This window comes from Myiozetetes cayanensis, unplaced genomic scaffold, assembly GCF_022539395.1.
Source record: "Myiozetetes cayanensis isolate MyiCay16 unplaced genomic scaffold, myiCay2020 scf4, whole genome shotgun sequence".
NCBI lineage: Eukaryota > Metazoa > Chordata > Aves > Passeriformes > Tyrannidae > Myiozetetes > Myiozetetes cayanensis.
This window is the reverse complement of record NW_026087631.1, coordinates 25,609,801-25,635,277: the sequence shown is the minus strand read 5'-3', so window position 1 is coordinate 25,635,277 and position 25,477 is coordinate 25,609,801. Positions and strand designations below refer to the sequence as shown.

Sequence of the window (25,477 nt, the reverse complement as noted above, 5' to 3'; positions counted from 1 at the left end):
AACTGTGTTGTCAATGTATCTCCCTTGGAGACTTCCTTTCCAGCAGTCAGAGACTGATGAATTCTAGTCAAACCAGCTCTATCAGGTCCTTCTATTACATTTGTCATTTATTACATTTCCCTCTCCAATTCTGTCAGCTAAGAATGATGTGGAACAATAGTAATTAGGAATAAATGTCTAAAGAGTATGAGTTTCCTTACAGCATTTTGTATGGACTTCAAACAGGAAAGTCAAGAAGATATAATAGGAAGGAAGTTAAGTTGGAAGGAACACTTAAGTTGAAAATTTCTGTCTGGACAGTAGAAAAGAGCATGTTTTAGAGATTCAGCTTTAGTGAGAGACAAGTGTGAATAAAGAGCAAATTCACTTTCACACGTAGCCCCAAGTCTCAGAGAAATGGCCTTCATGATAGTTCATATTGTAAGAAAACTTCAACACATGCTCCTGAGAAGCACTCTCTCTGTGGCAGCAGTGAGGGATGATCTTCATTGTGATTTTATATAATAACGTCAGTTTTAAAAAGAATTATGATTTGCATTTCTTAGGTTCACAAATTTAGTGCCTCTAGGAAGCCCTTGGGCATAGTGTGAGTGACTAAGACAAAGTATTTCAAAGCTGAGAGGGCAGTGGGAACAAAAATGTGCATTTCTTAACAACCAAAAGCAATTAGACCCCAAACTGGTAAACAGCTATTACATCACCTAAATGATCAGATGTTAGATCGTATTCCTGTTTCTATTATGAACCCAGTTAATTTCTGTCTTCCCTGTTTATTGCACTTTAACGTAGCCAACACACTGGCAATTAAGTGTTGCATAGACGCTAATTATACAGTGTTATTTGCATTCAAAGAGGTCCATAACCTTCACTTTGTCTCAGCAGCAGAATGCTTTCCTCATTGAACTTTCTTTAATTAGTGGTGTTCTTGTGAAATTGCTGTTCCTTAGATACCTCTAGTAGGATACGTTTCTAGTAGGTGTTTTTCAGAACAGTGGAATAGAAGAGAGAGGGGAAAATGCTTTTAAATTTCTGCAATATATAGAGAGTCCAATTATTACAACAAGAAAGAAATCCTCTGCCTGCCACATGCAGACCCTGCACAACATTTCAATCTATGACAAACATTCAGTCCTTTGTTTTCTTGAACAAGCTTTCTTGCTAAGCCTAATCACTTTATATAAAAGGCTTAGCTATAAATAGAATCATAGAATCATAGAATAGATTGGGTTGGAAAAGACCTCCAAGATCATCAAGTCCAACCCCTGATCCAACTCTAATTACTATATCATGGCACTAAGGGCCATGTCCAATCTCTTTTTAAAAACTTCCAGGGATGGTGAATCCACCACCTCTCTGGGCAGGCCATTCCAATGCCTGATCACCCTCTCTGTAAAGAATTTCTTCCTAACATCTAACCTAAACTTCCCCTGGCAGAGCTTGAGCCCATGTCCCCTTGTCCTGTTGTTGGTTGCCTGGGAGAAGAGACCAACCCCCACCTGGCTATAACTTCCCTTCAGGTAGTTGAAGAGAGTGATGAGGTCACCTCTAAGCCTTCTCTTCTCTAGACTAAACAATCCCAGCTCCCTCAGCCTCTCCTCATAGGACTTGTGCTCAAGTCCCTTCACCAGCCTGGTTGCTCTTCTCTGGACCCGCTCCAGCACCTCAGTATCCTTCCTGAACTGAGGGGCCCAGAGCTGAACACAATACTCAAGGTGCGGCCTCACCAACGCAGAGTACAGGGGAAGGATCACTTCCCTGCTCCTGCTGGCCACACTGTTCCTGATCCCGGCCAGGATGCCATTGGCCTTCTTGGCCACCTGGGCACACTGCTGGCTCATGTTCAGCCTCCTGTCAATCAGCACCCCCAGGTCCCTTTCCACCTGGCTGCTCTCCAACCACTCTGTCCCCAGCCTGTAGCGCTGCAGGGGGTTGTTGTGGCCAAAGTGCAGGACCCGGCACTTGGCCTTGTTGAACTTCATCCCATTGGAGTCAGCCCATCTCTCCAGTCTATCCAGGTCCCTCTGCAGAGCCCTCCTGCCTTCTGGTAGGTTGACACTCCCTCCCAACTTGGTGTCATCAGCAAATTTGCTGATGATGGACTCAATCCCCTCATCTAGGTCATCGATAAAGATGTTAAACAGGACTGGGCCCAGCACTGATCCCTGGGGGACACCACTGGTGACCGGCCGCCAGCTGGAGGCAGCCCCGTTCACCAGCACTCTTTGGGCCCGGCCCTCCAACCAGTTCCTAACCCAGCACAGAGTGCCCCTGTCCAAGCCATGGGCTGCCAGCTTTTCCAGGAGTATATTATGGGAGACAGTGTCAAAGGCTTTGCTGAAGTCCAGATAGACCACATCCACAGCCTTCCCCTCGTCCACCAGTTGAGTCACCTGATCGTAAAAGGAGATCAGGTTGGTCAAGCAGGATCTGCCTCTCCTAAACCCGTGCTGGCTGGGTCTGATTCCTTGTCCATCTTGTAGGTGCTGTGTGATTGCACACAGGATGATCTGTTCCATAACTCTGCCAGGCACCGAGGTCAGGCTGACAGGCCTGTAGTTACCAGGGTCAGCCTTGCAGCCTTTTTTATGGATTGGGGTGATATTTGCCAACTTCCAATCATGTGGGACCTCCCCAGTGAGCCAGGACTGTTGGAAGATAATGGAGAGCAGCTTGGCAAGATAGATTTACATCTGAGCATTGCTCATAAATATATCACTTCTATTTGTTCTTCATTCTTGCTTAGAGCTTTAATATAGTCTGGGAATTGCCATATTATTTAAAGCTTATTATTTAGAGTGTAGAATCTGATTTCTTCTTTACATTTTCCATTACTTCCATGGCTCCAGAATATATTTTTCAATTTATTCAAGAACTTTCTGAATCCACTGTCTCCAATACATTCACTGTATTATTTCTATTGATAAATGAGAAATAACACTAGCTGCTATGATATGCATGATAATTTTGGCCTACTAACAGATTGCATACCCCAACCCAGAGAAAGATTCATACTCAGATACTTTATTTGATCTGATTCAAGTTGTTCAAAATTTTAACCTAATCAATAACTCTTCCTGTGAGCCTTGGTTCTGCAAACTGTTTATTATATTCTGTGAATTTAACTGTAGCAAATTATTCAACCTCAAGAAAAGAATTATAATGTGAAGATTAAACATGTCAGAACTCCTTTTGGTTGTACTTCACCTGATGGCCAATACTATTAGGTGTATGATGATTATGTTTTTCAAATTAGAGGATCTTTTACATCTTTTTCCCCAATTGTTTTGTCTTCAGTAAGTTTCTACGCTCTGTAGTTTAGATGCAAATTAGTTAAAACAAAACACAACGAACAACTAAATAAGTTCATCTCTTTCTACTGGCAAAAAATACCATGTGAACAGTTTTGGAGTCCAGAGCTCCCTCTTTTCTGACATACACAAGCCCTTACCTCAAGGGAAAAGGAAATAGATGTAAGGGGAAAAGACATAAGAAACCTTAGTCTCTTCTTTGCACCAATGTGCCCAGCTCAAAGGAGGAATAAATGCAAACAGGCTCTATCTATAATTTCCTAAATTACCAAACAATGAGCCTATCACAAAGTACAGTAATTAAAAAAAGACATAGGGAGGAGAAGAATTTAGTGATATTACTAAGCAAGTGGCACCAGACCTCAAGAAGAAGCTGGTCAGAGAAAACTGAAAGATAACAGATGGTGAAAATGCTGCAAGCCTGAGTGCCATGGAGGTTTGTGGCCATATCAGCTACAATGGAGAAAGCTGGGCAAATGAGAAATAATAAGCAAAAGGAAAAAAACAGTTCAGTTTCCTGTCTTGTTTAAGAGATACCTATTTTAAGAACACTGGGGCACAGCCATGAAGATAGTTTTGAAAGACAGTCAAAAATTCAGCCATGCCACTACTGACCTGAAACCAATCTGACCCAGTGACCTGGGAGCAACTACCTCACACTGTCCACTGCCAGTCTCCCAATCGAGCCAGACTTCAATTCCTGCTTTCTAGCACTGCTTAGTTTTCACATTGTTTAGATTTCTTCTAGGATTTTATCTTGTTTTCTGTAAAGTTACTTTTATTCCATTTTCCTAGTACTTGAAGACTCTTTTGTAGCTTAATTTTAATTTCTTTTCATAGTTATTCCTGTTGTTACCTTTTGTTTCTTTCACTACAAATAGCATGAAGTTTTCATATACCTCTTCAGATTCTCCTCTCTAATAGATGAAGGAGCTTAACTGCCATAGCAAATATAACTCTGCTCAAACAAAATCCTTTGAATACAGTGAATCACCCAGGACTTATGAATGGCATTTAGTTTCTGGAATTATTTACATCAAATTAAGTAGGGCTGCACGCACTACCTTAATGAGCATTTAATACAATAAAGGAAGGAAATGCCTAATTTCCTATTTTTATTTCTCCCTTTTATCTGTTTCTGATCATTATGCATTGTTAATTATATTTTTAATTTTTTTTTGCTGAAACATTTCTCCTAAAATTCAGATCATCTTAGGAAAACTCAGAGCATGGGAAGGGTTACTTCAGATGTTTCTACTGTTCTTAAAATAGCATTTACCAAAGCATCACCTGCTTCCATCTTTCTACTCCTTCTACCTAGAGAAATTTCCACGTTTGATACTAGAGACTGCCAAGAATCCATGAAGAAGCTGATTACAAACTTGAAGAAAAAACAAAAATTTTTTTTTAGTTTAGTGCAGAATGGAACAGCTGAAATTTGAGTTAGTTCATTTAAAATCTGCATGACACATATCATCAACTCAAGCAGCATCACATAGTTATATCAGGTTCCATTAAGGCAGTATCATCAGTGTGTTACACTTCAGTCACAAGCGTAAGAAATTACTTTCATAATTATTTTTTCCAGAAATATACCTTACTCACTTTTTGTAGCAAAGGTATATTTGCCTAAGGAATCATCTCAACATGTTATTCATGAAAGCCACACAAGTGAAAAGAAATACCCCCCTTACCAACATGCAGATGTGGCACATGGGTCATGGTTTAGCAGAGAACAAGGTAGTGCTGGGTGAACATTTTGACATGATAATCATGACAGTCTTTTCCAACCTTAACAATTCTATTATTCTGTGATCTGGATTATCAGAATTAGGGGAGGATGGCTGTCTATTAGTCAATGTTCCTACATTTGGTCTAATTTTAAATGCCTCAAATCTATCTCACTCCTTTCCCGGATGTGTTTGAGATACAGAAGACCTATATAATTCTTGATACCACAGAACCTCTATCTGCATTCATTCTAGACAGCACAGAAAGAGTTTACAAAATAAGTTTATAAGGATACAATAATAGTGATCCATGATTTCAGTATCTGTAGTTTCAGACCTTTGCCTTCAGGTCAGGGTGGTGAGAAGAATTCAGACCATGGACAGGAGCTTGCACTTTTTATGCTTTACACTAGAAATGAGAGAAATGAGATTTGGACCCTCAATATGTATTTTGGTTATGCTGTCTGCAATGTAGTTTTGTGTCTGAAGGCATTATAAATAAAGTAGGTCACACAGCACTGACAACTTACAGGATTGCCTTTATCTTCTTTACTTTTATATTAAAAAACTTTAATTTTGCATTAAAAAAATGGAATGAGAACAAGGAATAAAAATGTAGGAAATGTACTCATGAATGTTGATTTATACTTTTGTCAGTATTAGGGTTTATTTTGTTACTACAGGAAAATCATGTATTACAAAGGGATAATTACATGTGCTAGTGAGCATACAATTAAGTATTTAACTATCTAATTCCACAAGTGCATTTTTTTTTTCATGCAAGGCTATGTACGTTTAGTTTTAGGCCAAGGGAAAATTACATAGGGTATTTGCAATCCAGCTCCTACTGACAAAATTTAATTAACACCTAATAATCAACTAATTTTATTCTATAAGACTCCACCATCTGTGTATTTTGCAAACAGCACTAGTGCTTTTCCTATGTCTCAGCATTAACTCCTCTTTCCCATTTTATTGCTACCAAATTTCATGCAATTGTTAGAGTTCCAGTCACAGATCTTCGATAAAGAATATGGGTTAAAACACAGCTAAAGTTCACTGTCCAGATGTGTGTTTTGAGTCAAGATGTGTATTTAGGGGGAGCTGAGCTGGGAAATAAGCGAGGGGATAAACTGTTTCACCTACCTACGTGTACTAAGGAGCTTAATGGCTCTTTATAACTTACACAGGGAAAGACATTGGCAATGCCCTTCAGTCTCAAAGAGCTTTAACACAATTAGGAACAAGCAAAATGGTTCTGAAGAGCTTTCCATTGAAAGTTATTTAAATTATATAGTAAGGGTTATGAACAGAGTTATATTTACCGCAACTTTGCAAAGGAGCTGAAATTCGGCCTTTTAAATTATGCTCACTATTCTCAAATTTAAGTCTTTGTTGCCTGTATCTACCCATATAAGGTGAGATTTTCAGCATAAACCCAAACTGCAAACATCACTGATTAGTAAAGAGATCTGTGTCTCTAAATTCTTCAGTCCACTGTGAAAATTCCCACACCACTTAGCTGAACCCTCAATAGCTAGAACGTCTACATGTCTACACATACCTACAAAGGTGTTTGGTACAGATACGTCTTCCGATGAACCAAAAACAGTTAAGAGATCAAAAACACAGATGCAAATTTAGAGGGTGTTTGACTAGCGTGTCATCTGTGATTACACTGTAATTTCTGGGACTGCTGATCATTAAACCATATGGTGGTTCAAAAGTACAAGAGCTTTACAACTTTGAATATTCCTTGAGCTTATCCTCCTCTCACAGGGATCAGTTTCATAATAGTTCTGAACTTTGGGCACTCTTTCTAATTGCAGGATGAAGGGAAGTGCAAACCCCTGGAAGTAACAAAACTGGAAGGAGCAGAAATTGGTGTTGACACCAGTTTGGGGAAACCATTTGTTTTTAAATGTATACCTCAAGCTGGAAACAGAATTTTCTATTTCTGTGCAACTTCCAACCAAGAAATGAAGAGGTAAGCGATCTTTCATTTTAACAGTGTCAGTTTTGTTAATCCAGTGTGGAGAGGGCTCTGTATTTTTGGAAGATGTTCACAATATCTGCCTTGATCAGTAGAGGAAAAAATTAAAAATCTATCAGCTACTTATGGGAAGATAATGTTTCTTTTTAGAAGCTTCAAAAATTATTTTTCAGTTTCGTAGATTTTTTCTTAATTGTTTTCAGTAAAATCTTTTAACATTCATGTTTTCCCATCCCCCTGAATTCTTGGTTTATCATGAGAAAAAAATTTAATCCATGTTCTCATGCCTTCTCTCCCACTGTTATATCAAAAAGAAGTGTAAATATTCCTGAGGATATAAACTTTCTTATCAGTCATTTCATATAAATGTCCTCTTCTGCCGAACAAGGACAGTGCTAGTAATAAACACAGTCCCATCTTCCATTTTCTTTTCTGTCATTTGTCACATTTTCATTTTACTATTTTAAAATGCAAATGTGCCCCAAAAGCACATTGGTTCTGGGGCACTGACTTTTGGTTTGACACAGAGTTAGACTTTAAAAATGCTCTTTTGCATTTCCCAACAGCAACAACTGACAAAACAAAGAGCTTAAATTCACCCAAAGTACAAGTAAGAACTTCCTAGTCCTCTCTTTCAAAACATACTAAAATCTAAACTTATTGTACTCTTTGTTTTATTGTGAATTGTCAAAAATATAATAATGGCCAGTCTTTGCGAGCGAAGATCCGGGGAAGGTCTTTCCACCTTCCAGCCTGCGCATTGGATTTTTTAGGTGAGACACAGTGTGAGCGGAACTGAGCCCACCCTTTAATCCTAAGGTTCATCTGCTGGGGCCAAGCGAGCTTGGACGGTGGCAGCGAGGTCCTTAGGACGTAGGTGGGTTGCCTTTAAGGGCTAACGAGCCCCACCTGCCCGGGAGTGGCCCTGACCGGGAATCGAACCCGGGTCTCCGCGGTGATAGTGCGGCGCCCTTACCGCTAGACCACCAGGGGCTCCAGTCAAAAATATAAAGCTGTTGATATTTGGTATTCATTGACCCATTTTTTTATATCATCTCACTGCTTAACATAACCCACCATTTTAATATTAGAGCATTTTCCATTTCCAAATTTTATATTGTACATAGTGCAACAGAATAACTTTGCCAACAAAGTTACTGCTTTAATCTGTGGTGTCTCCAGGATTCTTTGTGTCTCTTACGAATTCCTTGTCTGCATTATGTCAAGAAGAGTGATCATTTAGCCTAACATGTTGAACTATATTCAACATCTGTAGATTCCCTTGTCTGCAATATTGCCTTTATTAATTATAATGCATTCTTACACAGCAAGCTTTGAGACTTTTTTTTTAGAGTTAGCAGTGTTTATTTAGATTTAATCCACTGCTTTTCTATCTTAAAGCCTTGTGCATCCTGAAAATTGCACATCCCTTTAGGTGCTGCACATGTCAGCAAGAATTAAAAGAGGCAGTGAAGCATGTTTGTACTACCAAACTAAGCTACTCTCATTTTTTGTTATGTTATAGGTGGCTGGAGGCTATGGATAAAGCAGTGCATCCTGTCCATCAGGTAATGCTTTATTTAGATGAGAAGTATGTGTATAGCAGATTGTGCAGAAGACTAAGAGACAGCAGCTGTACATGGTCAGCTGCAGACAGCAACATGGAAGCTCCATAATTTTGTTTTGGGCTGTTGGGCTGTGAGTCATCTCCAATCTAAAAGCCACATACAGAATTATGACTCAGCTTACATGTTTTGCTGCCATATGGTGGAACGAATCAAAATGCTCCCTCTCTGGATATCAGCAGCTTTAAGCTGATTCAGAAACATAACCCAGAATTAGTGTATCAGGCAGAAAGAAAGGATAGAGATGACTCTCACAATCACGTGTTATGCTGGAGGTAATACAAACTGGAGTAGAAGGAGAGAAGGTCATATCTTCATAAGCATTTCCCACAAGACTCCCTTGGTTGCAGGCAACCTGCTTTTTCCAAGAGGATATTCGGTTGGGGGAGGCATGATTGCTGAGTTCTTATTTTTTTTGTTCCCAGGGAAGAAGAAAGTCAAGTGAGCTGAAAAACTTTGTCTTACTTATCTCTTTACACAGGTGTGCTCTCTGCTGGCCCCTGTGGCTGGGAAAAATACAGCCATTATTGATCTTGAGCTGCTACTGAGAGATCTATGAGCCCAACATAACTCAGCATCAATAGTCCCTGGCTGACCCCTGAACTGGGAATTGCAAAGTTAATTTTAGTATTTCCAGAATTGGAAGTATAGGGGTCAAAGACATTTTATTCTGCCGTTTCCTGGTCCCATGATTCCTATTATTTCCTTCTACAGATGACGACCTTTGTGAAAACAGGAGTTTGATTTGTCAAGTTTTTTGACAGAGCTTTAGCTACTGAGCTACCTTGTTTTTAACAGAAAGAATGTGAGGCTCAAATGCAGAATAAGTATCAAGGTCTACCTTTTTTGCAAATGAAATAAAATAATCAATTAAAAAATATGACAATTGCAAGGTACAAATTATAACCTGCATTCATGAAGTGTAAAAAAGCAAGGGGGCGTAATTTATTCCTTCAGCAGTGTTTAATGATGGCTTTCCAAACAGTGAAAGGTATTTATTTTTGCTTTAAGTCCTTTTCCACTGAAGTAAAATTGATCAGATTTATATTCCTTTTGCCTTTAGCTTTCAGGAAGGTTGTAATTGCAGAACCAAACTGGTTTCCCGGTATATTTTACCTGTCAGTGTTTCTCAAAAGAAAATGAAGCAATGAATGTATTTGAAACAGCAAAAATAAATAAAACAATTTAAAATGTGTACCCTAACCAAAAGAAACAATAAAACAGCCTGAACCAAAAAGGATAGTAGAGGTTCACATACACAAAAGACATCAAAGGGTTGTTCTTTAGTGTAGCATGCATATATAACTTGTTGTATAAAAAGTTCCAACGTTATATTTACAGAAGGATCACTCATGCATTCATCCATTAACAGCACATTAAGTTGGCTTCTTTCTGTGCCACTGCATTTTTGACTGCACTATCTTTTTTTTGTTTTGTCTTTGAGTGAATAATATCCTTTTTTGAAATAAATGTTTGATTTAATATGTCACTTTTGTTTCCTAACCTTCCTTCTAACTAGACTTACCACTAAGTTGAATAGGAAAAGCTTGTATTTTTCTTCTTTTTTGTTTGCTTAGTTTTTGTTACTGACTTTTTGCAATAGTAGTGTGTTACAGTAGAGTTTACAACACAGGGATTTAGTAGACCATTATACTGACACTGTGTCCTCTTTATGAATCTACAAGGATAACTGCATTAATATACCTAGTGTTACTGAAGTCCTCTTCTGCACTTTGCTGCAATAAGTCTCAGCAGGTTTCCATTTGTAACAAAAAATACAGTCAGCTATATTGTGCCAGGTCTTTTTTCCGTCTTTGCCTTGTCAAGGATACTGAAGAAATATCATAAATAAATGCAAAAGAAATTCCCAGTGGAAACAAACAGGAAGATATTGGTATTGCACATATTTTCCCCATGGATTTCAAATGACAATGGTAGATGTAGAATTCTAAATATGTATTGCAGATGGCAAAACACACTAGGAGAGGCTGAGATTCTAACAACTCCCTGATTCATAGGAGAAGAAAAAATGCTTTAATCTCACATTAAACAAGTTGATCTAATAACACAACAGATTATTTTTTCCTGATTTTCTTTTTGGATTATTTTATCATACAAATAGCCTATACATTGGCAGTGTTTCATGGGTTGAGCTTTTTCTTCACCTGTAAATGACAATAAAGTAATTTTGGTAATGGAAAAGGCTCTGCTTTCCATAAAGGGATGGGAAGGTGTCTGTAAGTATTTTGTGTGTACTAGTGCTTCCATCCAAGCCTGAGTGCTGTATTCTGACCTCATACACCATACATTTTCCCTGGAACCCAGAGAGAAGATGGTGAATCTTGTCTTGCCAGATTACACATAGTAAAGACTACTGAAGTCCAGCAATCAACAACACAACTAAAAAAAAAAAAAAAAAAAAAAAAACAAAACAACACCTTCTTCATAAAACTTTGAAGTAATCCTCTTTGTACCAGCAACGCAGGTAGTACTGAAAATAAAATAGATGTAGAAAATACAAGTTATTATTGTAAGAAGAAAGTAGAAGTTGGACACTGCCACCCCGTATAGGATTTTCTGATTCCATTTTCAGCATTGACTTCTGTTGTGTCTTAACCCCAGTAGGCAGCTCAGCAAGAAAACCTGTGGATTGAGAGAAGATATTTTACTATGTAACACAAAACAAGGGATTCATTGACTGTATGCCATGGGCAGGCAGGTGTTCAGCCATCTCCAGGAGAGCAGGGCTCCCTCACATGTAATGGTGATTTGAGAAGACAAGCACCATCACTCCTATTGTCCCCACATCCTTCTTCTTCCCTGAGCTTTATATGCTGAGCATGATGCCCTAAGGTCTGGGATATCCTTTGGTCACCTGTCCTGGCTGTGCCCCTCCCAACTCCTTCTGCACCCCCAGTCTGCTCACTGATGAGCTGAGGGGCAGAAAAGGCCTTGGCTCTGTGTAAGCCCTGCTCAGCAATACCTGTGCTATCAACACTGTTTTCAGTGCAAAACCAAAACACAGCCCCATACTACTTGCTGTGAAGAACATTAACCCTATTCCAGCCAAAACTAGCACAACTCTTCAAATTATTTTCACATCAAAAGCTAATTTTATAGCAGACAACTAGAGCTTGTGTCCTTTCATGCTAGCAGTTCCTCCTGAAGTTTTTACCGGAACTTTTCATTACATGCTTTCTTTACAGAACCATGTGTGGGTAGATGTCACACTGCATAACACTACACTCCCACCCTTGGCTATTAAAAATCCTGAGTGCCTGGGGCTTCTGCACCAGCTGGACAGGAGCAAAGATGTCTGGATTCAGCATTACTGCATTCTGAAGGATGGCTGTTTGTACTTTTATGCCACTCTCCGGTCTACACCTGCCCAAGGTAGGGATGGCTGCTAAATTTTCATTGATAATCAAAGCAAAAATGCTTCACTGCCATCTCCATCCAAATAGAACCGTTACCATTAATGAGAGTTTCTTATCAGGAAATTCATGGTGTTCCATGAAGGTGAGTGAAGGAAGATCAGACTCAGTCTCTTTTTATCAACTAGCCACCTCATTCCCCATCCCAGTCTTCTTTTCCTCCCACAGTCTGAATTTTTCTTTCTGAAATGGAGTTAGTCAGGATACGTGCACATTACCTCAGGAAGAAATGTCAGAAATAAGATCCACAGTTCCAAAGTACTTTATGGTGTCTTGAGGCAGTTCCACTGATGGCAGTCTCCTAAAAGCTATCGAATTTTGCATGGGAGCAGCATGAAGCTACTGGGGTTAATTGCAAGCAGAGCTCACTTCAGGCAATAAAAGCCTACAAGAGCAGCTCTGTGAAAGTCAGTATTTAAAAAAAAAAAAAGAAAGTGCTCCAGGGATGGCTCAGGACCTGTAAATGCTTTCTCCCTGTACTAAGGAAGCCAGCAGTCAGAAATATTGTTGTATTTTTGCTTGGCAGCAAGTTTTCAGATCAAAAGAGAAAAACTTTTCTTACAATTTATGCTATTTGCCACACGATCAGGCAAGAAGTGCTCCACTTTATACCACTTGCATAGCACTTTTCATCTACCAAAGGCCATACTTACAAAGTGACCAGGGGTTTCCTCTCTACATGAAACTGAAGATAAGACTTGCCCAGAGAAAAGCACTGAATTAGCGGAAAGGCAAAAATTAAGTATTGCACATTTATGACACTGCTCATACATTTATGACTATGCTCATACTACCAAATGTTTTCTTTTGGTGTCTAAATATCCTATTACATACAAAGTCTTGTACATGGTAGTGTTTTGTCTCATGTTATTGCAATTTTTTCCCATTTCACTACAGATTTTCGTTCTCTCATATCATTCTCAGCATTAATTTAATGCTGTTATGACTACGTGTGAGACGCCAAAAAAATACAGACTTTGAAGACAGTAATAAGAACATTCAGCTGCAGTTGGTCAGTTCTGTAGTCTTTTTGACTATTCACCATATGTATATAAAGTAGACATACACCTTGCAGCACTGAGATAAGATCTGGGGAAAACAACTAGCTAAAATTAAAATGTCCTGAAGACAAAATTCTGTCTAATGCCTCTCCTTCACAGCTGGATAGTCATGGCTTCACAATGATGTTACAGGCAGCAAGAGGAACCAGTGCTGACCTAGAACATTTGTTTTTCATGTGGAAATCCATATCCCTTTAGTTTTCAAGGGAAAGAAAAAGAAAATATCAGTGACAAGATCCACCCTTCCAAAGAACCTTACAGTGGCTTGAGACAACGTCATGGATAGGAGGCAAAAACTAGAAAAAATATTTTGCTAAATAAAACTCTACTGCTGATCATTTGCTAGATAGGTGTTTTACACTATTTTGAAATCAATTTTTGGAAAAAAGAAAAAAACAAACTGAACTTTCATATTTTTAAATGTAAATTCTGTAAAACTCTGTCCATACCCCCAACAGAAAGCATCTGAAAATCCAGTTCTCCAGATTTGTTGGTATGCTTGTAATTGGCAGTAATTCTATAAATGGTATCTGTAATATACATCATGCATGCTATTTTATTCTACCCAGGTGGCCTTTACCTGCAGGGCTATATTGTGAGTGAACAGTCTCTGGGCTCCAAGAGATCTGTAATTGAACTCAAACCTCCATCTGAAGAATTTAAAACCTTTTACTTATGTGCAGAGAATGTAAATGAAAACAAAAGGTAAACCAAATTGCTTGTTTGTTTTTTATCCAATTTTATTTGGCAAGCTTTAGGAAAGCAGGAGCTCTGTAGTTCCTGGGAAGATCTAATGACAACTTTTCAGCCTCTTTTCCGTTATTCCCCAGATTTCCCTTTAACAGTAGCTTTAGTCAAACTGCAGTACAACATTTACTTGCACGTGTGAGTCACCAGTTCTGTTCTTGTCCATGTTGGAACCACAGTAAGGCTGGCTGGCAGAGGTTCAGAAAAAAACCTGGATAAGGTGCCTTTCACAGTTACATGTGGGAATTATACTAAACATAAAAGCTATGGCAAACTCTCATTAGACAGAATGGAATTTATATGCTACTCATTCCCAAGAATTATATACTTCCATCAATGACCATTAGAATTCAATTTATTTAAGAAAATTGGCCAATGAAATCACACTCTGAAGGTAAATTCCCTCATCATAATCCAGTCAAAGTCCACATCTGTCAGCAGGAGTTCTTGCCTAAAGCCTAGTAATTACATTCTTTGGGTTTTAATCTAATGAACAACCACAGAGCTTTTCAGTATGTTAGAAAATTGGTGTTGATATGTTGTTGTTTATAATCAACTCCTCCATCTTCTGTATCTCCCCGGTGCCCTGACTATTTAGCACATAGTAACACAGCTGTACAAACACCATTTATTAAAGGTTTGTTTCAAAGAACATAGAAATACATGTATAAGACTTGATCAGGGACAATTGTTGGTCTTTCATTTCTTCTAGGTGGATTACAGCCTTGAAAGCTTCAATTAATAAATGGTTACCCCTACACCAGGCAATCCAAGATTTCATGAACAGACCACTGGAGGAGACAAGGATGTGAGAAGGCGGCTCAATTTTTCCCCAGTTATGTTTTGCATTTTAAATTTCATGCTATGTCTTATGATTCATCTCAAAAGATGCTCTAGCAGCAGCTACTCTTTAGCATTGGCATACATTCATAACTTTTGTAAGCATTAGTAAATAAATGCAAAGCAATGTTGCCTTCTTTGTTACTGTCTTTATTTTGTGTTTCAGTGCTATACAGTCTATGTTTACTTATTTGAGATCTTATAGTGAAAAGTTTTAAGGCCAAATAAATAACATGCCTTCCTTCACACAGTAGAGTATGCCACAAGCAGAATTGCCACATCCATTCTCTTCCTGCGTAACTGCACCATAGCAAAAAGCAGATTGGAACATCAGCATCTTACCAAAAAACTACTTTTCCTTTAGTTTTCATACCATAAGTCATGCTGTCTGAGGGCTTAGATGTAAAGTCTGCAGCATACTCAGAATCCAATCCCACCAGCCAAATAGATCATCTCATCATTTTCTTTGTTTAAAGATAAACATATGATTACAAATTAGGATCCTGCTTAGCACTTTCAAGACTCATATCTGCAACAACAGTTTACATCGTGTTAATCACATTTGTGACTCTGAGCCACAAAGCAAGAGCCTTTCTATCAAACTAGGCTAGAGCACAATTAATTGGGAGTTGGACAAAAAGTAAAAATTTATGGGTTAGAAACAGATTGGATGCAAACTAATGAAACAGTTTTCTTAAAATTATTTTGTTTGTAGTTTTTAAAAGGTATTTTAAGCAAATCTCATGTTTAGTAATTTTTCAGTATCAAAGTTTTCAGTTTTCTCATATACAAGACAGTTATTCTGTAATAAATCTTATAACATCTCCATAAACACTAAAAGCATAAAGAAAACTTTTTGGCTGTTTAAAAAAACAAAACAAAAAACAACAAACTGAAACACTTCTGGTAATGCTCAGAGCACAAACAGAAAACATGTGAACTTGTGAACTTAAAAAGCATCAATATTAAGTTTGTTAAAGGACATACTGGCCTTGCATCTCAATGTCATCATTTGTTGTTTATGCATCCTCTGCCCATTTGCAGCAATAAATGGCAAAAACTGCATAGCTGTTTTTTACCCCCAGGTGCTTGTTGCTGTTCTCACTTGAGGGACAGACACATATTAAAATGACACATTTTATGAGCCTTAAGATCTGTGAAGTAATTCCTCATTTTCTCTAATGCAAAGTCAGTTGGCAGAGTTTAAGTGACTACTGACAGCTTTACCTTTATACAAAAAATGTTGGAGAACAGTGAGAAAAATATGATCACAGTGAAAACTCTACCTCCTTCCTGGGAAACAGAAGTCTTTCCTGGCTTTCCCATTGGACTAAAACAGAAATACACTGTTGTTTAAAAGAACATGAAGTAGAACATTATTTCTACCAGTCTTCATGTTATCTCAGTAGTGTCAAGAGATTGCTGTTGTCTTTATACTTACAATGCTTCCGATGGAAACTCAAGGAAGTAGGTTGAAATATTTTTGAAGTCTTGAAAAGAAAGCCCCCAGAAATTAGACACATAGTAGATAATGTAACTTAAGAAACAAAAGAAAAACAACAGAAAAACCCAATCCAAACCAAACAAAAATGACCCACATTAAAAGCCCACATAAGAGGTATTTATTTTGCTGTGAAACAGAACAGAATGTTGAGTTGGTCACCAAAGAAATAACAGTTAATCCAAATACAGATTTCTCCAAAGGTTGAGGAAGTTTAGATTTAAAACTGTATTTAAAATTTCCTTTTGGAATCTAAGTAATATTAGCTTTTGTTGCAATTCCTTCAAAAGAAAACATAGAAGGTGAAACTGGGACAAGCTACGTCATTGCTGTCTCATGGCAGCAAGGGGTCAGCAGAGCTGTGCAATCACTGTATTGTCAGCATCACGGCTCATTTGTTTGCAAAGAAGAATTTATAATTATTGCTAAATACCTCTGCTTTCAAGGTTTTCCTTTCACTGGCAGGAAAAGATAGCTGTGCTGAAGCCAGAACACTTCCATTAGGAGAGTATGATATTGCACTGAGAAATTGGGTCATGTACTTGAAGCATGATTTATTCAGGTGGTTTTCTGCCTTCCAAATTGAGCTCATTTTCTGCCCTGTTCAGCAGAAAATATGTACAAGGTTCTGCAGTGGGAAAGCCACACAAGGTCACCATGGCATTTTATTCAAAGGGCTGAGTTATTTAGCTGGAAAGAGTTTGAGGTTACAAAAACAATTTTGTGAAGTGCATAACTCCCTTTTTTTTAGTAGGTTTCTGAAGGATAAAGGCATTGGGGGATAAGTGTTTTATCTTCTTTGTTCCAAGACCCTGGAATACAATTTAAGAGAAGCTGAAAGTCATTTTAGTGGAAATTAATTTTGATTTTTTTCGGAGTTAATCCACCTTTCAAATACAGCAATGATGAGTTATACACAAGCAAAAGCTGAAACACTGCAGCACTCTGGGACAGAAATCTAACTATCTAGTACCCAGACTTTGCTGACTCATAAATGTGTGTCCATCCCCTCCGCTGGAGTTGTGACCATTCATAAAATGACATGCTAATTTTGTGTGAGTGAAGGGGAATGAGTTCAGCAGTACACAGAATTTGACATACCTTATTCAAGATGATGTTCACAAGGGCAATTTATGCCAACCAAGTCAGATTCTTAATAACGAACAAAAAAAAAATCTCATGCTGACAGAGCCAGGAAATGCATTCATTTTCTGGGGAAAAAAATCTGTTGCTTTCATCTAAAGGCTTCATCATCTAGGAGAAAGTCTTCTGTTAAAGAAAATACACAAGAAAAAAAAGACCTAAAGAGAGTTCTTAATACTCTAGAACAGCTAAAGGTTTTGATAATTATATTTGATGGGGTTTTCATTTGCATATTATATGCTATAATGTTAGATTTGTTATGTTATATCAGTTGTAGCAATGAATAATATCATACCTATATTTATAATTTATAACTTAGTACTTTCTTAACTTTAGATTGATGAGAGTTGTTATTTAGCATCAGATGAAAAGTACTGTTTTCATCACAACAAACTGCAGCCACTGTGATTAGGAAGAATATTTGAAAAACTGAATTAGGAGAAGATATATTTCATTTAAAAATAAATGTTACTGGTTTTTACACTTAGAAATAATAAAATATTTAAATACAAATTTCTACATTTCTAAGTGAAAAAAATAGGAAGGAAGACATTCTGCAAAAAATTTCAAACATTCTTGTCCCACCTAGGAATGAAAAAATATTTGAAATGTGGTCTCTGAAAAGTAAATTTATGGGCTGGACTCAGTGATCCTTGTGGGTCCCTTTCAACTGAAAATATTCTTTGAATATTTTGTGATTGCTGTGAATATTATTAAAATCTATATATTTAAAGGAGATATATAGATGTGTATATATATATATACACAATATATATATATATACTTTATATAATATACAATCAGTTGCTGGGTTTTTTTAATCTTCTATTGGATTTAGGCTTTGATTTTTCTGTAAATAGCATCATTGTTCCACATTCTCAAATAGGAAGACGCGCATCTATTTTTTTCAGCAGCACTATGAAGTGTTTAGCTAATATTCTTTCTTTAAAAGCTAACTTCAAATGATAAAGTGAAAAACATGATAAACCATTGTAATTCCATGGGTACAGAAAAGCTGCTGAACTTGTAGCTTCCCTCAGGTCTTTAGCAGGGTATGATATGCAGATTTAACAAATTCAATTAACTACGTTGATCTTCATTTTCAAAAATAAAAAGTATGTTTTCCTGACACAGGACACAACTGTTCACTGATCTCCAGTTGCCACAGCAGTGGGTATTCTAAAATAATATGGTAACAGATGATTGCACTCAGACCCACTATTAACCATTTATTTTTCTACTTCACATGCCATGGGGTTGTTCTTACAATTAAGATGATTTCTCCACATGGGGAGAAACAAGAAAATTAGGTACTGGAAAGAAAGACAGTTTCCCAGGGCAAGCGTTAAAGATCCCAAAGGCAACTACTTCCCCCAGGTTGCTCCTCCCTGTCAGTGCAGAAGGGTTCCCCTTCCCACACACCTTTTGGCATCCTCTTCCTCAAACTCCTCACCAGGCTAGAAAGTCAGGTGAGTCAACACTCCATACAGGGAAAACAGCTTGCTCAGCTTGCTGTGGACTATCCACTGATGGGAAACAAAATATTCTTTTCAGTGGGAGCAAACTATAATCGCTGAGGCTCTGGGCATTTTGGTTTAGGACTCATACCAAGACAGGTCCTTGATGCTTTTATACAACCACATTTTACACTTAAAGTGTATTTTCCTTGACCAGCAAGCACAGCCAATTATTTTTCTACAAGGAAATTTGGCATCATGCATGTGTTGATCAAATCACTCAGATCAAAAAGACCATTTACTAGCAGCCGACTGACCTGAGCTAAAAAAAGTTCATAAAACAGATAAACCTAAATTAAGGAAATGTCTGGAAAATGCTTCTCCAAATAAGCAATTGCCATTATGATTGCCAAAATAGCTTTGAAACACAAATGGGAACCACTAATTTGAGATGAGATCATATGTTCATGAAGTGAAAAGTATGGATCTGAAAGGGTATGCCAGTAAGTGCATACCTCTAGCACACAGGGGAGCAGGCACCTGAGCTGGCAATGACTTGCTGCTGAAAGTAGCAACACAGCCATTACAAATGTTTTTTCAGTTCTGGAACTAAGGTCCAGTGTGCCCTTGTACAGCACCACGTGAATGACCCAGCACATCAGTTCATACTTTCTGTTTCTGTGTAACATAGAGAGATCACAAGTTATGATTCACAAGCAAGTGTGAAAAACAGCCTAGATTTTTAGCAATGAAACAGACCTCTCTCTAGGAAAATAACAAAGTAATCTGATGCAAGAAAGAATTGAAGCGGTAAGAGACACTAGAAAGCAAATTTTCAAACTCAGCCTGCAAGTACTCAAGAACAGCTACAGCCAAAACTACTTTTGTTATAATCTACTGTCAAGAAGACAGTATGAAAGCTAGAATGAAAAAAACTCTGGTTAAAAGCTGCAGTGCAAAGGTAGAAGAAAAAAAATTAACTTAGGTGGTCATCAGTAACTAAATAAAGAGTAGACACAGTGACTGACGCACAAACACCCAGTGAGAAAGGAGGATTCTCACTGGGAATCACAGTGGATACAGCAGGGCTAGAGAAATCTAATCCTAACTTTGCATATTACCAGATGTAAGAGAAACTATCACTGGCTGGAAATCCTAACAAATACGCATAATCCCTGTAAAACTGAATTCGAGCCTGCTATGCCTTCATGATTGTAACATCGATTTTGTGCTAGCAAAACAAAAGTTTACATATGCATTCAACAGTCACTCTGTGCCATGCATTCAGGGTGTATTCACTGCTGTAAAGGCTGCTCATTTGCATTTACTCTGTTCAATCAATATTTCATTGCCAATTTCATCTGGATTGCAAGACAAGTACAGAATAATCCAACAGTACCAATAAGTAGTAACAACAGAGTGGAGAAATATGGCCAGATGTTTTTAAAATCCTTCTAGGGCCCACCTATGGGAAGAAATGTAGGCTGTAACAGGACAGTAAAGAAACACTTTTGCTTTGAGCTGATGGCAATGGGTGGATTTGTAGGAGTGCCACCCAGAACATGTCAGTGCAAGCAAGGTAATCCCACAGAATAAATTCCATGCCAAAGAAGAGTAAGAAGAGACACCTCTCTCTGTCAAGTAGGAAAATATGTCAGATCAAGGATCTTAATTTGAATTAAGGATCCTCACCAAGTGGACAGAGTGAAATCATCAAGAGATTCTCCTCCTCACACAGAAACACAAACAAATATGCAGGACCACCAGAAGGGTCACTGCAGGAAGAACCCTTACAGAGAGTTCTAAGTGCTGATTTGCTGAGGTGATAATGGGTTGTTGGCATCATTGAGAAGAAAAGTCTACTCTGGAAGATTTGTTAAAACCTACTCAGACATTCAGGTAACAGCAGCACTCTACAGATGAATAGCAGCTGTATATAGTCTGTAAATAGGATGCTGTGCAAATTTCATAGGAAACTTATTTTGTGACATCAGGTTTGAGCATGAAATTTCAGCACTTGTTATCAGCTACTGAGATCTGCCAGGTGCACAGCTCCAGCTTCAGAGGCTTCGGATCAAAAATAAAGGATAAAAAGTAGAATTAAAAAAGTCATCCTTCTGGTTTTTTAGCCTTTCTCTTCAGTTCTTGTTTTTCAAGAACCATTCAATTGGTAGAATGAAGCAGATGTTGTATTGGAGAAAGAGTTTTTTACAGAACAATGTTATTTTCAGGTTCACATAGCAATGACAAAATATTTTGCTACTTTTATCTGCCACAGTCTTGAGTTGTAAAAGGGATTTCTTCATTATATACAATTATATGTGTCATACTACTAACCACAATATGCAAATTCTTTACCATCAGTATTATAGCCTATAATTACTACTCAAAGTTGCCTCTGAAGAGATAAACTGACTATGATCCAAAAAGATTAGCCAGGTAAAAGCTCTGAAGAATGAGTGATTTCTCAGTTCATGTGGTAAAATCCATCTAAATATGCAAGGGAACCTGTGGTTCCACACTACACTGCCATACTGACTCCCGAGGCTGCTCCAGACAAGCTGGCTCAGATACCCAGGGCAGCGTAGCCAAGTTTGTGCAGTGGTGTGGTTGAGCTGCTTGGTGACAAACTCACTCAGGTGTATCTCAATAGTTGTGTGTTGCACATGCAGATGCAAAAATTTGCACCAAGCCTGCTGAAGCTTAATGATCTGGGACATCTAAGCCCCCGTTGATATAAAATAAAAGTTTGCAAACTGTAATTTCCCTGTGCAGTGGGTTATGGCTCACCATAAATAGATGCAAAACGTATTTGCTGTTCACAGAAAGAACAGTGTTTTCCTTTAAAACAAGTTTTAGATGCTGCATCTAGAAAAAAAAAAAAAAGGAGATTCAGAAGAAAAACTGAACACAGCACAGTTAGTAAACCTGCTATAGAGCACTGCAGTGTCAACAGACAATAAAAATAAAACTTGTTAGGAAAAACAACTTGTTCAGCAGTCAAGGTACATTGGCACAAGACCACCAAGAAAAAGCAAGATTTGCTTGAGCTGTAGATGTTAATGTAATGTAGGCATAACTGTCCCATTATTTGGCTTTTCAGGAGGAAGAAGAGATTAAGAGCAACATGAAGTAAGTGTAAGTAAATGTAGAATTTATTTCTGGATATACAAAGTTATCTTGTCACCTTCATTGTGACAATGGTATGGAGCATCTAAAGACAAGGAGAGAACATGTGAAAAGAGTAAATGGTTTAAAATTCACAGATAAAAGGAAACTCTTATCAAAAATGTCCTTTATTTCAGAGTGTCTTGTAAGTTGTTTTGACTGAGATTGGACGAAGGCTGTATAAAATATTCATAGTCAACATTATACATGCACATGTGCACAGACACTCTGAAGGATTGTACTGCTGTCACTACCTTTGGCTTTAACCTTATTCAGATCACCTTAGACTCTGTGGGACTGCACTGTTTTTTACTGTCTGGTAGCTCAGACACAGTTTTCCCTGGAGATAGCTGCCTAGAAAGAGCCTTTTGACAGAATGGAAACTCTCTACCAAGAAATCCTTAAGGGAAGAGTTTAAAGATCTCCATACTAGCTGCTTAGAGGATAAAAAATTAGAATAATACAATACTAGACCTCTCTTAATTAAAAGCATGATTTTTTTTTTTTGCTTCAGTTTACCTTCTCATTTATTTGCTTAGAGTGCCAAACAGGCATTTTTACAAAAGCAGTGAACCCTACAAATTTTGGTTCAGAGAGGTGCACTGGATAGAAGGAAGTGCATAAGAGAAGTTTTTCTTCTCTCGTCCCTTTGCAGCTTCAGTCTAGTTACTGTGTCAGTTGAAGAGCAAAGACTCAGCAGGAATATCCATACATATCCACTCAACATCTTGTAAATGACATCAAGATGAAAAATAAAGTTCTCACATTGTGGGAGGTAAAATAAGGGGGCATTAAGGTTGGTCACTGAAGGAGTATTCAATGCTGACAAGTGATGTAGTGTAATTAATGAAGATCAAAGGAAGAGAAATTTAAAGCATTTCACATCATGATTTGTTGGAAGTGCTGCAACTTTTTCATATATGCTACTGCTCACCTCACTAAATTTTAAAAGGTGTCCTAAAACTTTAAAGGGGCTCTCAAACTGCACTTACAGGCTAACAGGAGGAGCAGTTTCTTTCCTAAATTGATCTACTGATGCTATTCCTGATCAACAGAATTTTAATAATTTAATCATTTATTTAAGATTTTAATGCTTTCAAAAGTCTTTCATGCTAAGGAAATGTAGAGTAGGAGAACATGGTGTGATTTTACACTGTGAAACAACCTTACTAAAATCCCATACCTCCAGGGTATTTTTTCTCAGGGTCAATATTCATGATAGTGGTTAGGCACTATCTGATCCCATGCTATTCACCAAACTCACACTTCCTGTTTGCACTACTATCTGGCTTTTTGTTTTGTTTTGTTTTAACTGTGCAAAAAGACCCACAATTTTTGCTGATTCTTTCCTCTCCACGAGAGTTTTCTCTTGTAGAAGAAAAAGTAATAGAAAAAAACTAGAAAGCATTAGGCACTAAATCACAGTGTAAAATCATTTATTTCTATATCAATAAAAGCATTCATAAGTGTCATAGTTCTGATTTCAGCAAAGAATTTTTCTTTCCCTTCCCCCCTGCATGGATGAGCCATCAGGTGAACAAAGAAATCGGTTGTCCACTAATGGCCGAAATTAGTCTCCTAGCAACGAAAGGGGAGGAGTTGGGGGGGGGGCTACTGGGGTGTGTGACTGGAAGGGGGTGGAGGCTGGGGGGGGAGCGGAGTCTCTCTCTGCCCTGAGGGGAGCCTGTTGCAGGCTGGAGACACTGCCGGGTTTCTTTGTCTCTTTCCTGTCGGAGGAGAGTTTTTGCTGCTGCTCTCGGCTCAGCTGTGGCTGGCTGCAGGCCCTGCTTACAACGGACCCTAATCAGCTGAAGTTTGTGAGTTTTCTTCCATTGGGAGAACTTTCTGTTTTATTGCTGTTGTTTTTCCTTCCCCTTCTTTCCACTCCCCCCACCTGGCGGCAGCCAAGGATCTCACAGCGCCGCCTGGTGACAGGCACTGGACATTACAAGTTCTGCTCCTCCAGTGACCCAACAGCGCCACCTGGTGAATGGTACAGGACATTACAAATTTTGCATCTCCAGTGACCCGACAGCTCCCCCTGCTGACTGTGGTTGGAACCGCACCAAAGGGTGCTAAAAATTGAACTATTTTAAATTTTCCTTTTGCCGGTTTATCGGTTTTGTTCTTGAAGGGGATTATTGGTGGGTATAGGAGTATTACTTAGTTATTTTACTTGGTTTTTTTCGTGTTCCTGTTAATACACACATACCTTTTAATAAAGGGCTGTTATTTTCCCCTTTCCATAATTTGTTTTCCTTCAATCAGAGCCTCTTAATTTTGGATTTATAATTGCTTGGAAAGAGAAATTTGGGTCTTTTCCTCCTAATCCATCCTCAGCAAAAGACCCTTGTCTCATTTAAACTGGGACAATAAGAATCTCTATGGGATTTTTTCCCCCCCCCAGAAGTTCTAAGCAGCAGCAAATTAACATTATTCTCTTAAGTATTCAGGAAAAGTATTTACGTCAGAGATGAAGAAGCTTTCAAGTTAAATGTGGTGCATGTACAGTGTATATCAAAGAGCAAGCAGTTCATGAAATTGTCCATGTGTTGCTAATGAACATGGTGTGATTTTACATTCTGACTGTAAGACAGGAACAAATAACTTCAAACAGCAAAAGCAACTAAACTCAGCTAAAACCAAAGAGCATCATAGTATCCTCAAATTGAATAGTTCCAGGATGCCAAGTAGAAAAGTAGGAGGACAGACACCCAAACACACCAAGGAAGTGAGACTATAAGTAAAGCAAATAAACCAGAACACCTCCTTGAAGGAAATTAATTTTAAGGGTTTCAGTGAAGAATAGGATGTGGTAGATACAGGGACAGGCAAAGGGAATACATAAGAGAAAGTACAAACCAGAGACTATAAGGACACAAATATGGGAGATAAAATGGAAAGAGCACCAGGAGCAGAAACAGACCAGGGAAGAGAAATAGAAGGATATTTTTGGAGTACAGCAAAACATAGTACTTGAGAAGTACAGTGCCAGTAAAGACACACAAGGCAGTGGTATAGGTTAAGATGCAGTATCTCAGTTCTTTCACAAAGCTGCTACTTCACATGGACTGAGGGAGCAAGGCTGACAGAAATGCAAAGTGAGCAAATCACATTATAACTGCCTCATGCACAGAAAAGATATCTTTAAAAGTTTTGGGCAGTGATGGGGGAGGGAATCACTGTGTTTTGACAGACTGTCCTTGCTTGAGGCATACTGTCATCTTTGCGCAACAGTGGATACCACTAAAATCTGAAAAACTGGTAACCTAGGTGGTCTCTTCAAATCTTACTCTGTACAGCAAGTTGGGAAAGATAGCTTTTAAAATAGTAACCTATTTAGCCTAAATAGGTCAGCTTGCTTAAATAGTGCCTCACACAATAAATGTTTGAACTCTTGTTTCATCTTCCATATGTCCTGGAGTGTCACTGTGAATACATGAAGATGACAGCAGGGTCTATACTACAGA

General features: G+C 38.2%; 1 protein-coding gene across 2 annotated transcripts in view; it reads left to right on the top strand.

Moving 5' to 3' along the window:
* Nucleotides 1-14,897, top strand: part of LOC126646789 (uncharacterized) — a 47,359-nt gene extending 32,462 nt beyond the window's left edge. Inside the window, exons 9-13 of one of the 2 annotated variants that reach the window (XM_050328343.1) lie at nt 6,868-7,025; nt 8,557-8,599; nt 11,863-12,049; nt 13,721-13,856; nt 14,611-14,897. In XM_050328343.1, the coding sequence (XP_050184300.1) occupies nt 6,868-7,025; nt 8,557-8,599; nt 11,863-12,049; nt 13,721-13,856; nt 14,611-14,710 (624 nt within the window). In that variant the 3' untranslated portion in view covers nt 14,711-14,897. The remainder of the gene's footprint in view (nt 1-6,867; nt 7,026-8,556; nt 8,600-11,862; nt 12,050-13,720; nt 13,857-14,610) is intronic. The other variant, XR_007630404.1, reaches the window with a different exon arrangement.
* Nucleotides 14,898-25,477: the final 10,580 nt, after the last annotated feature.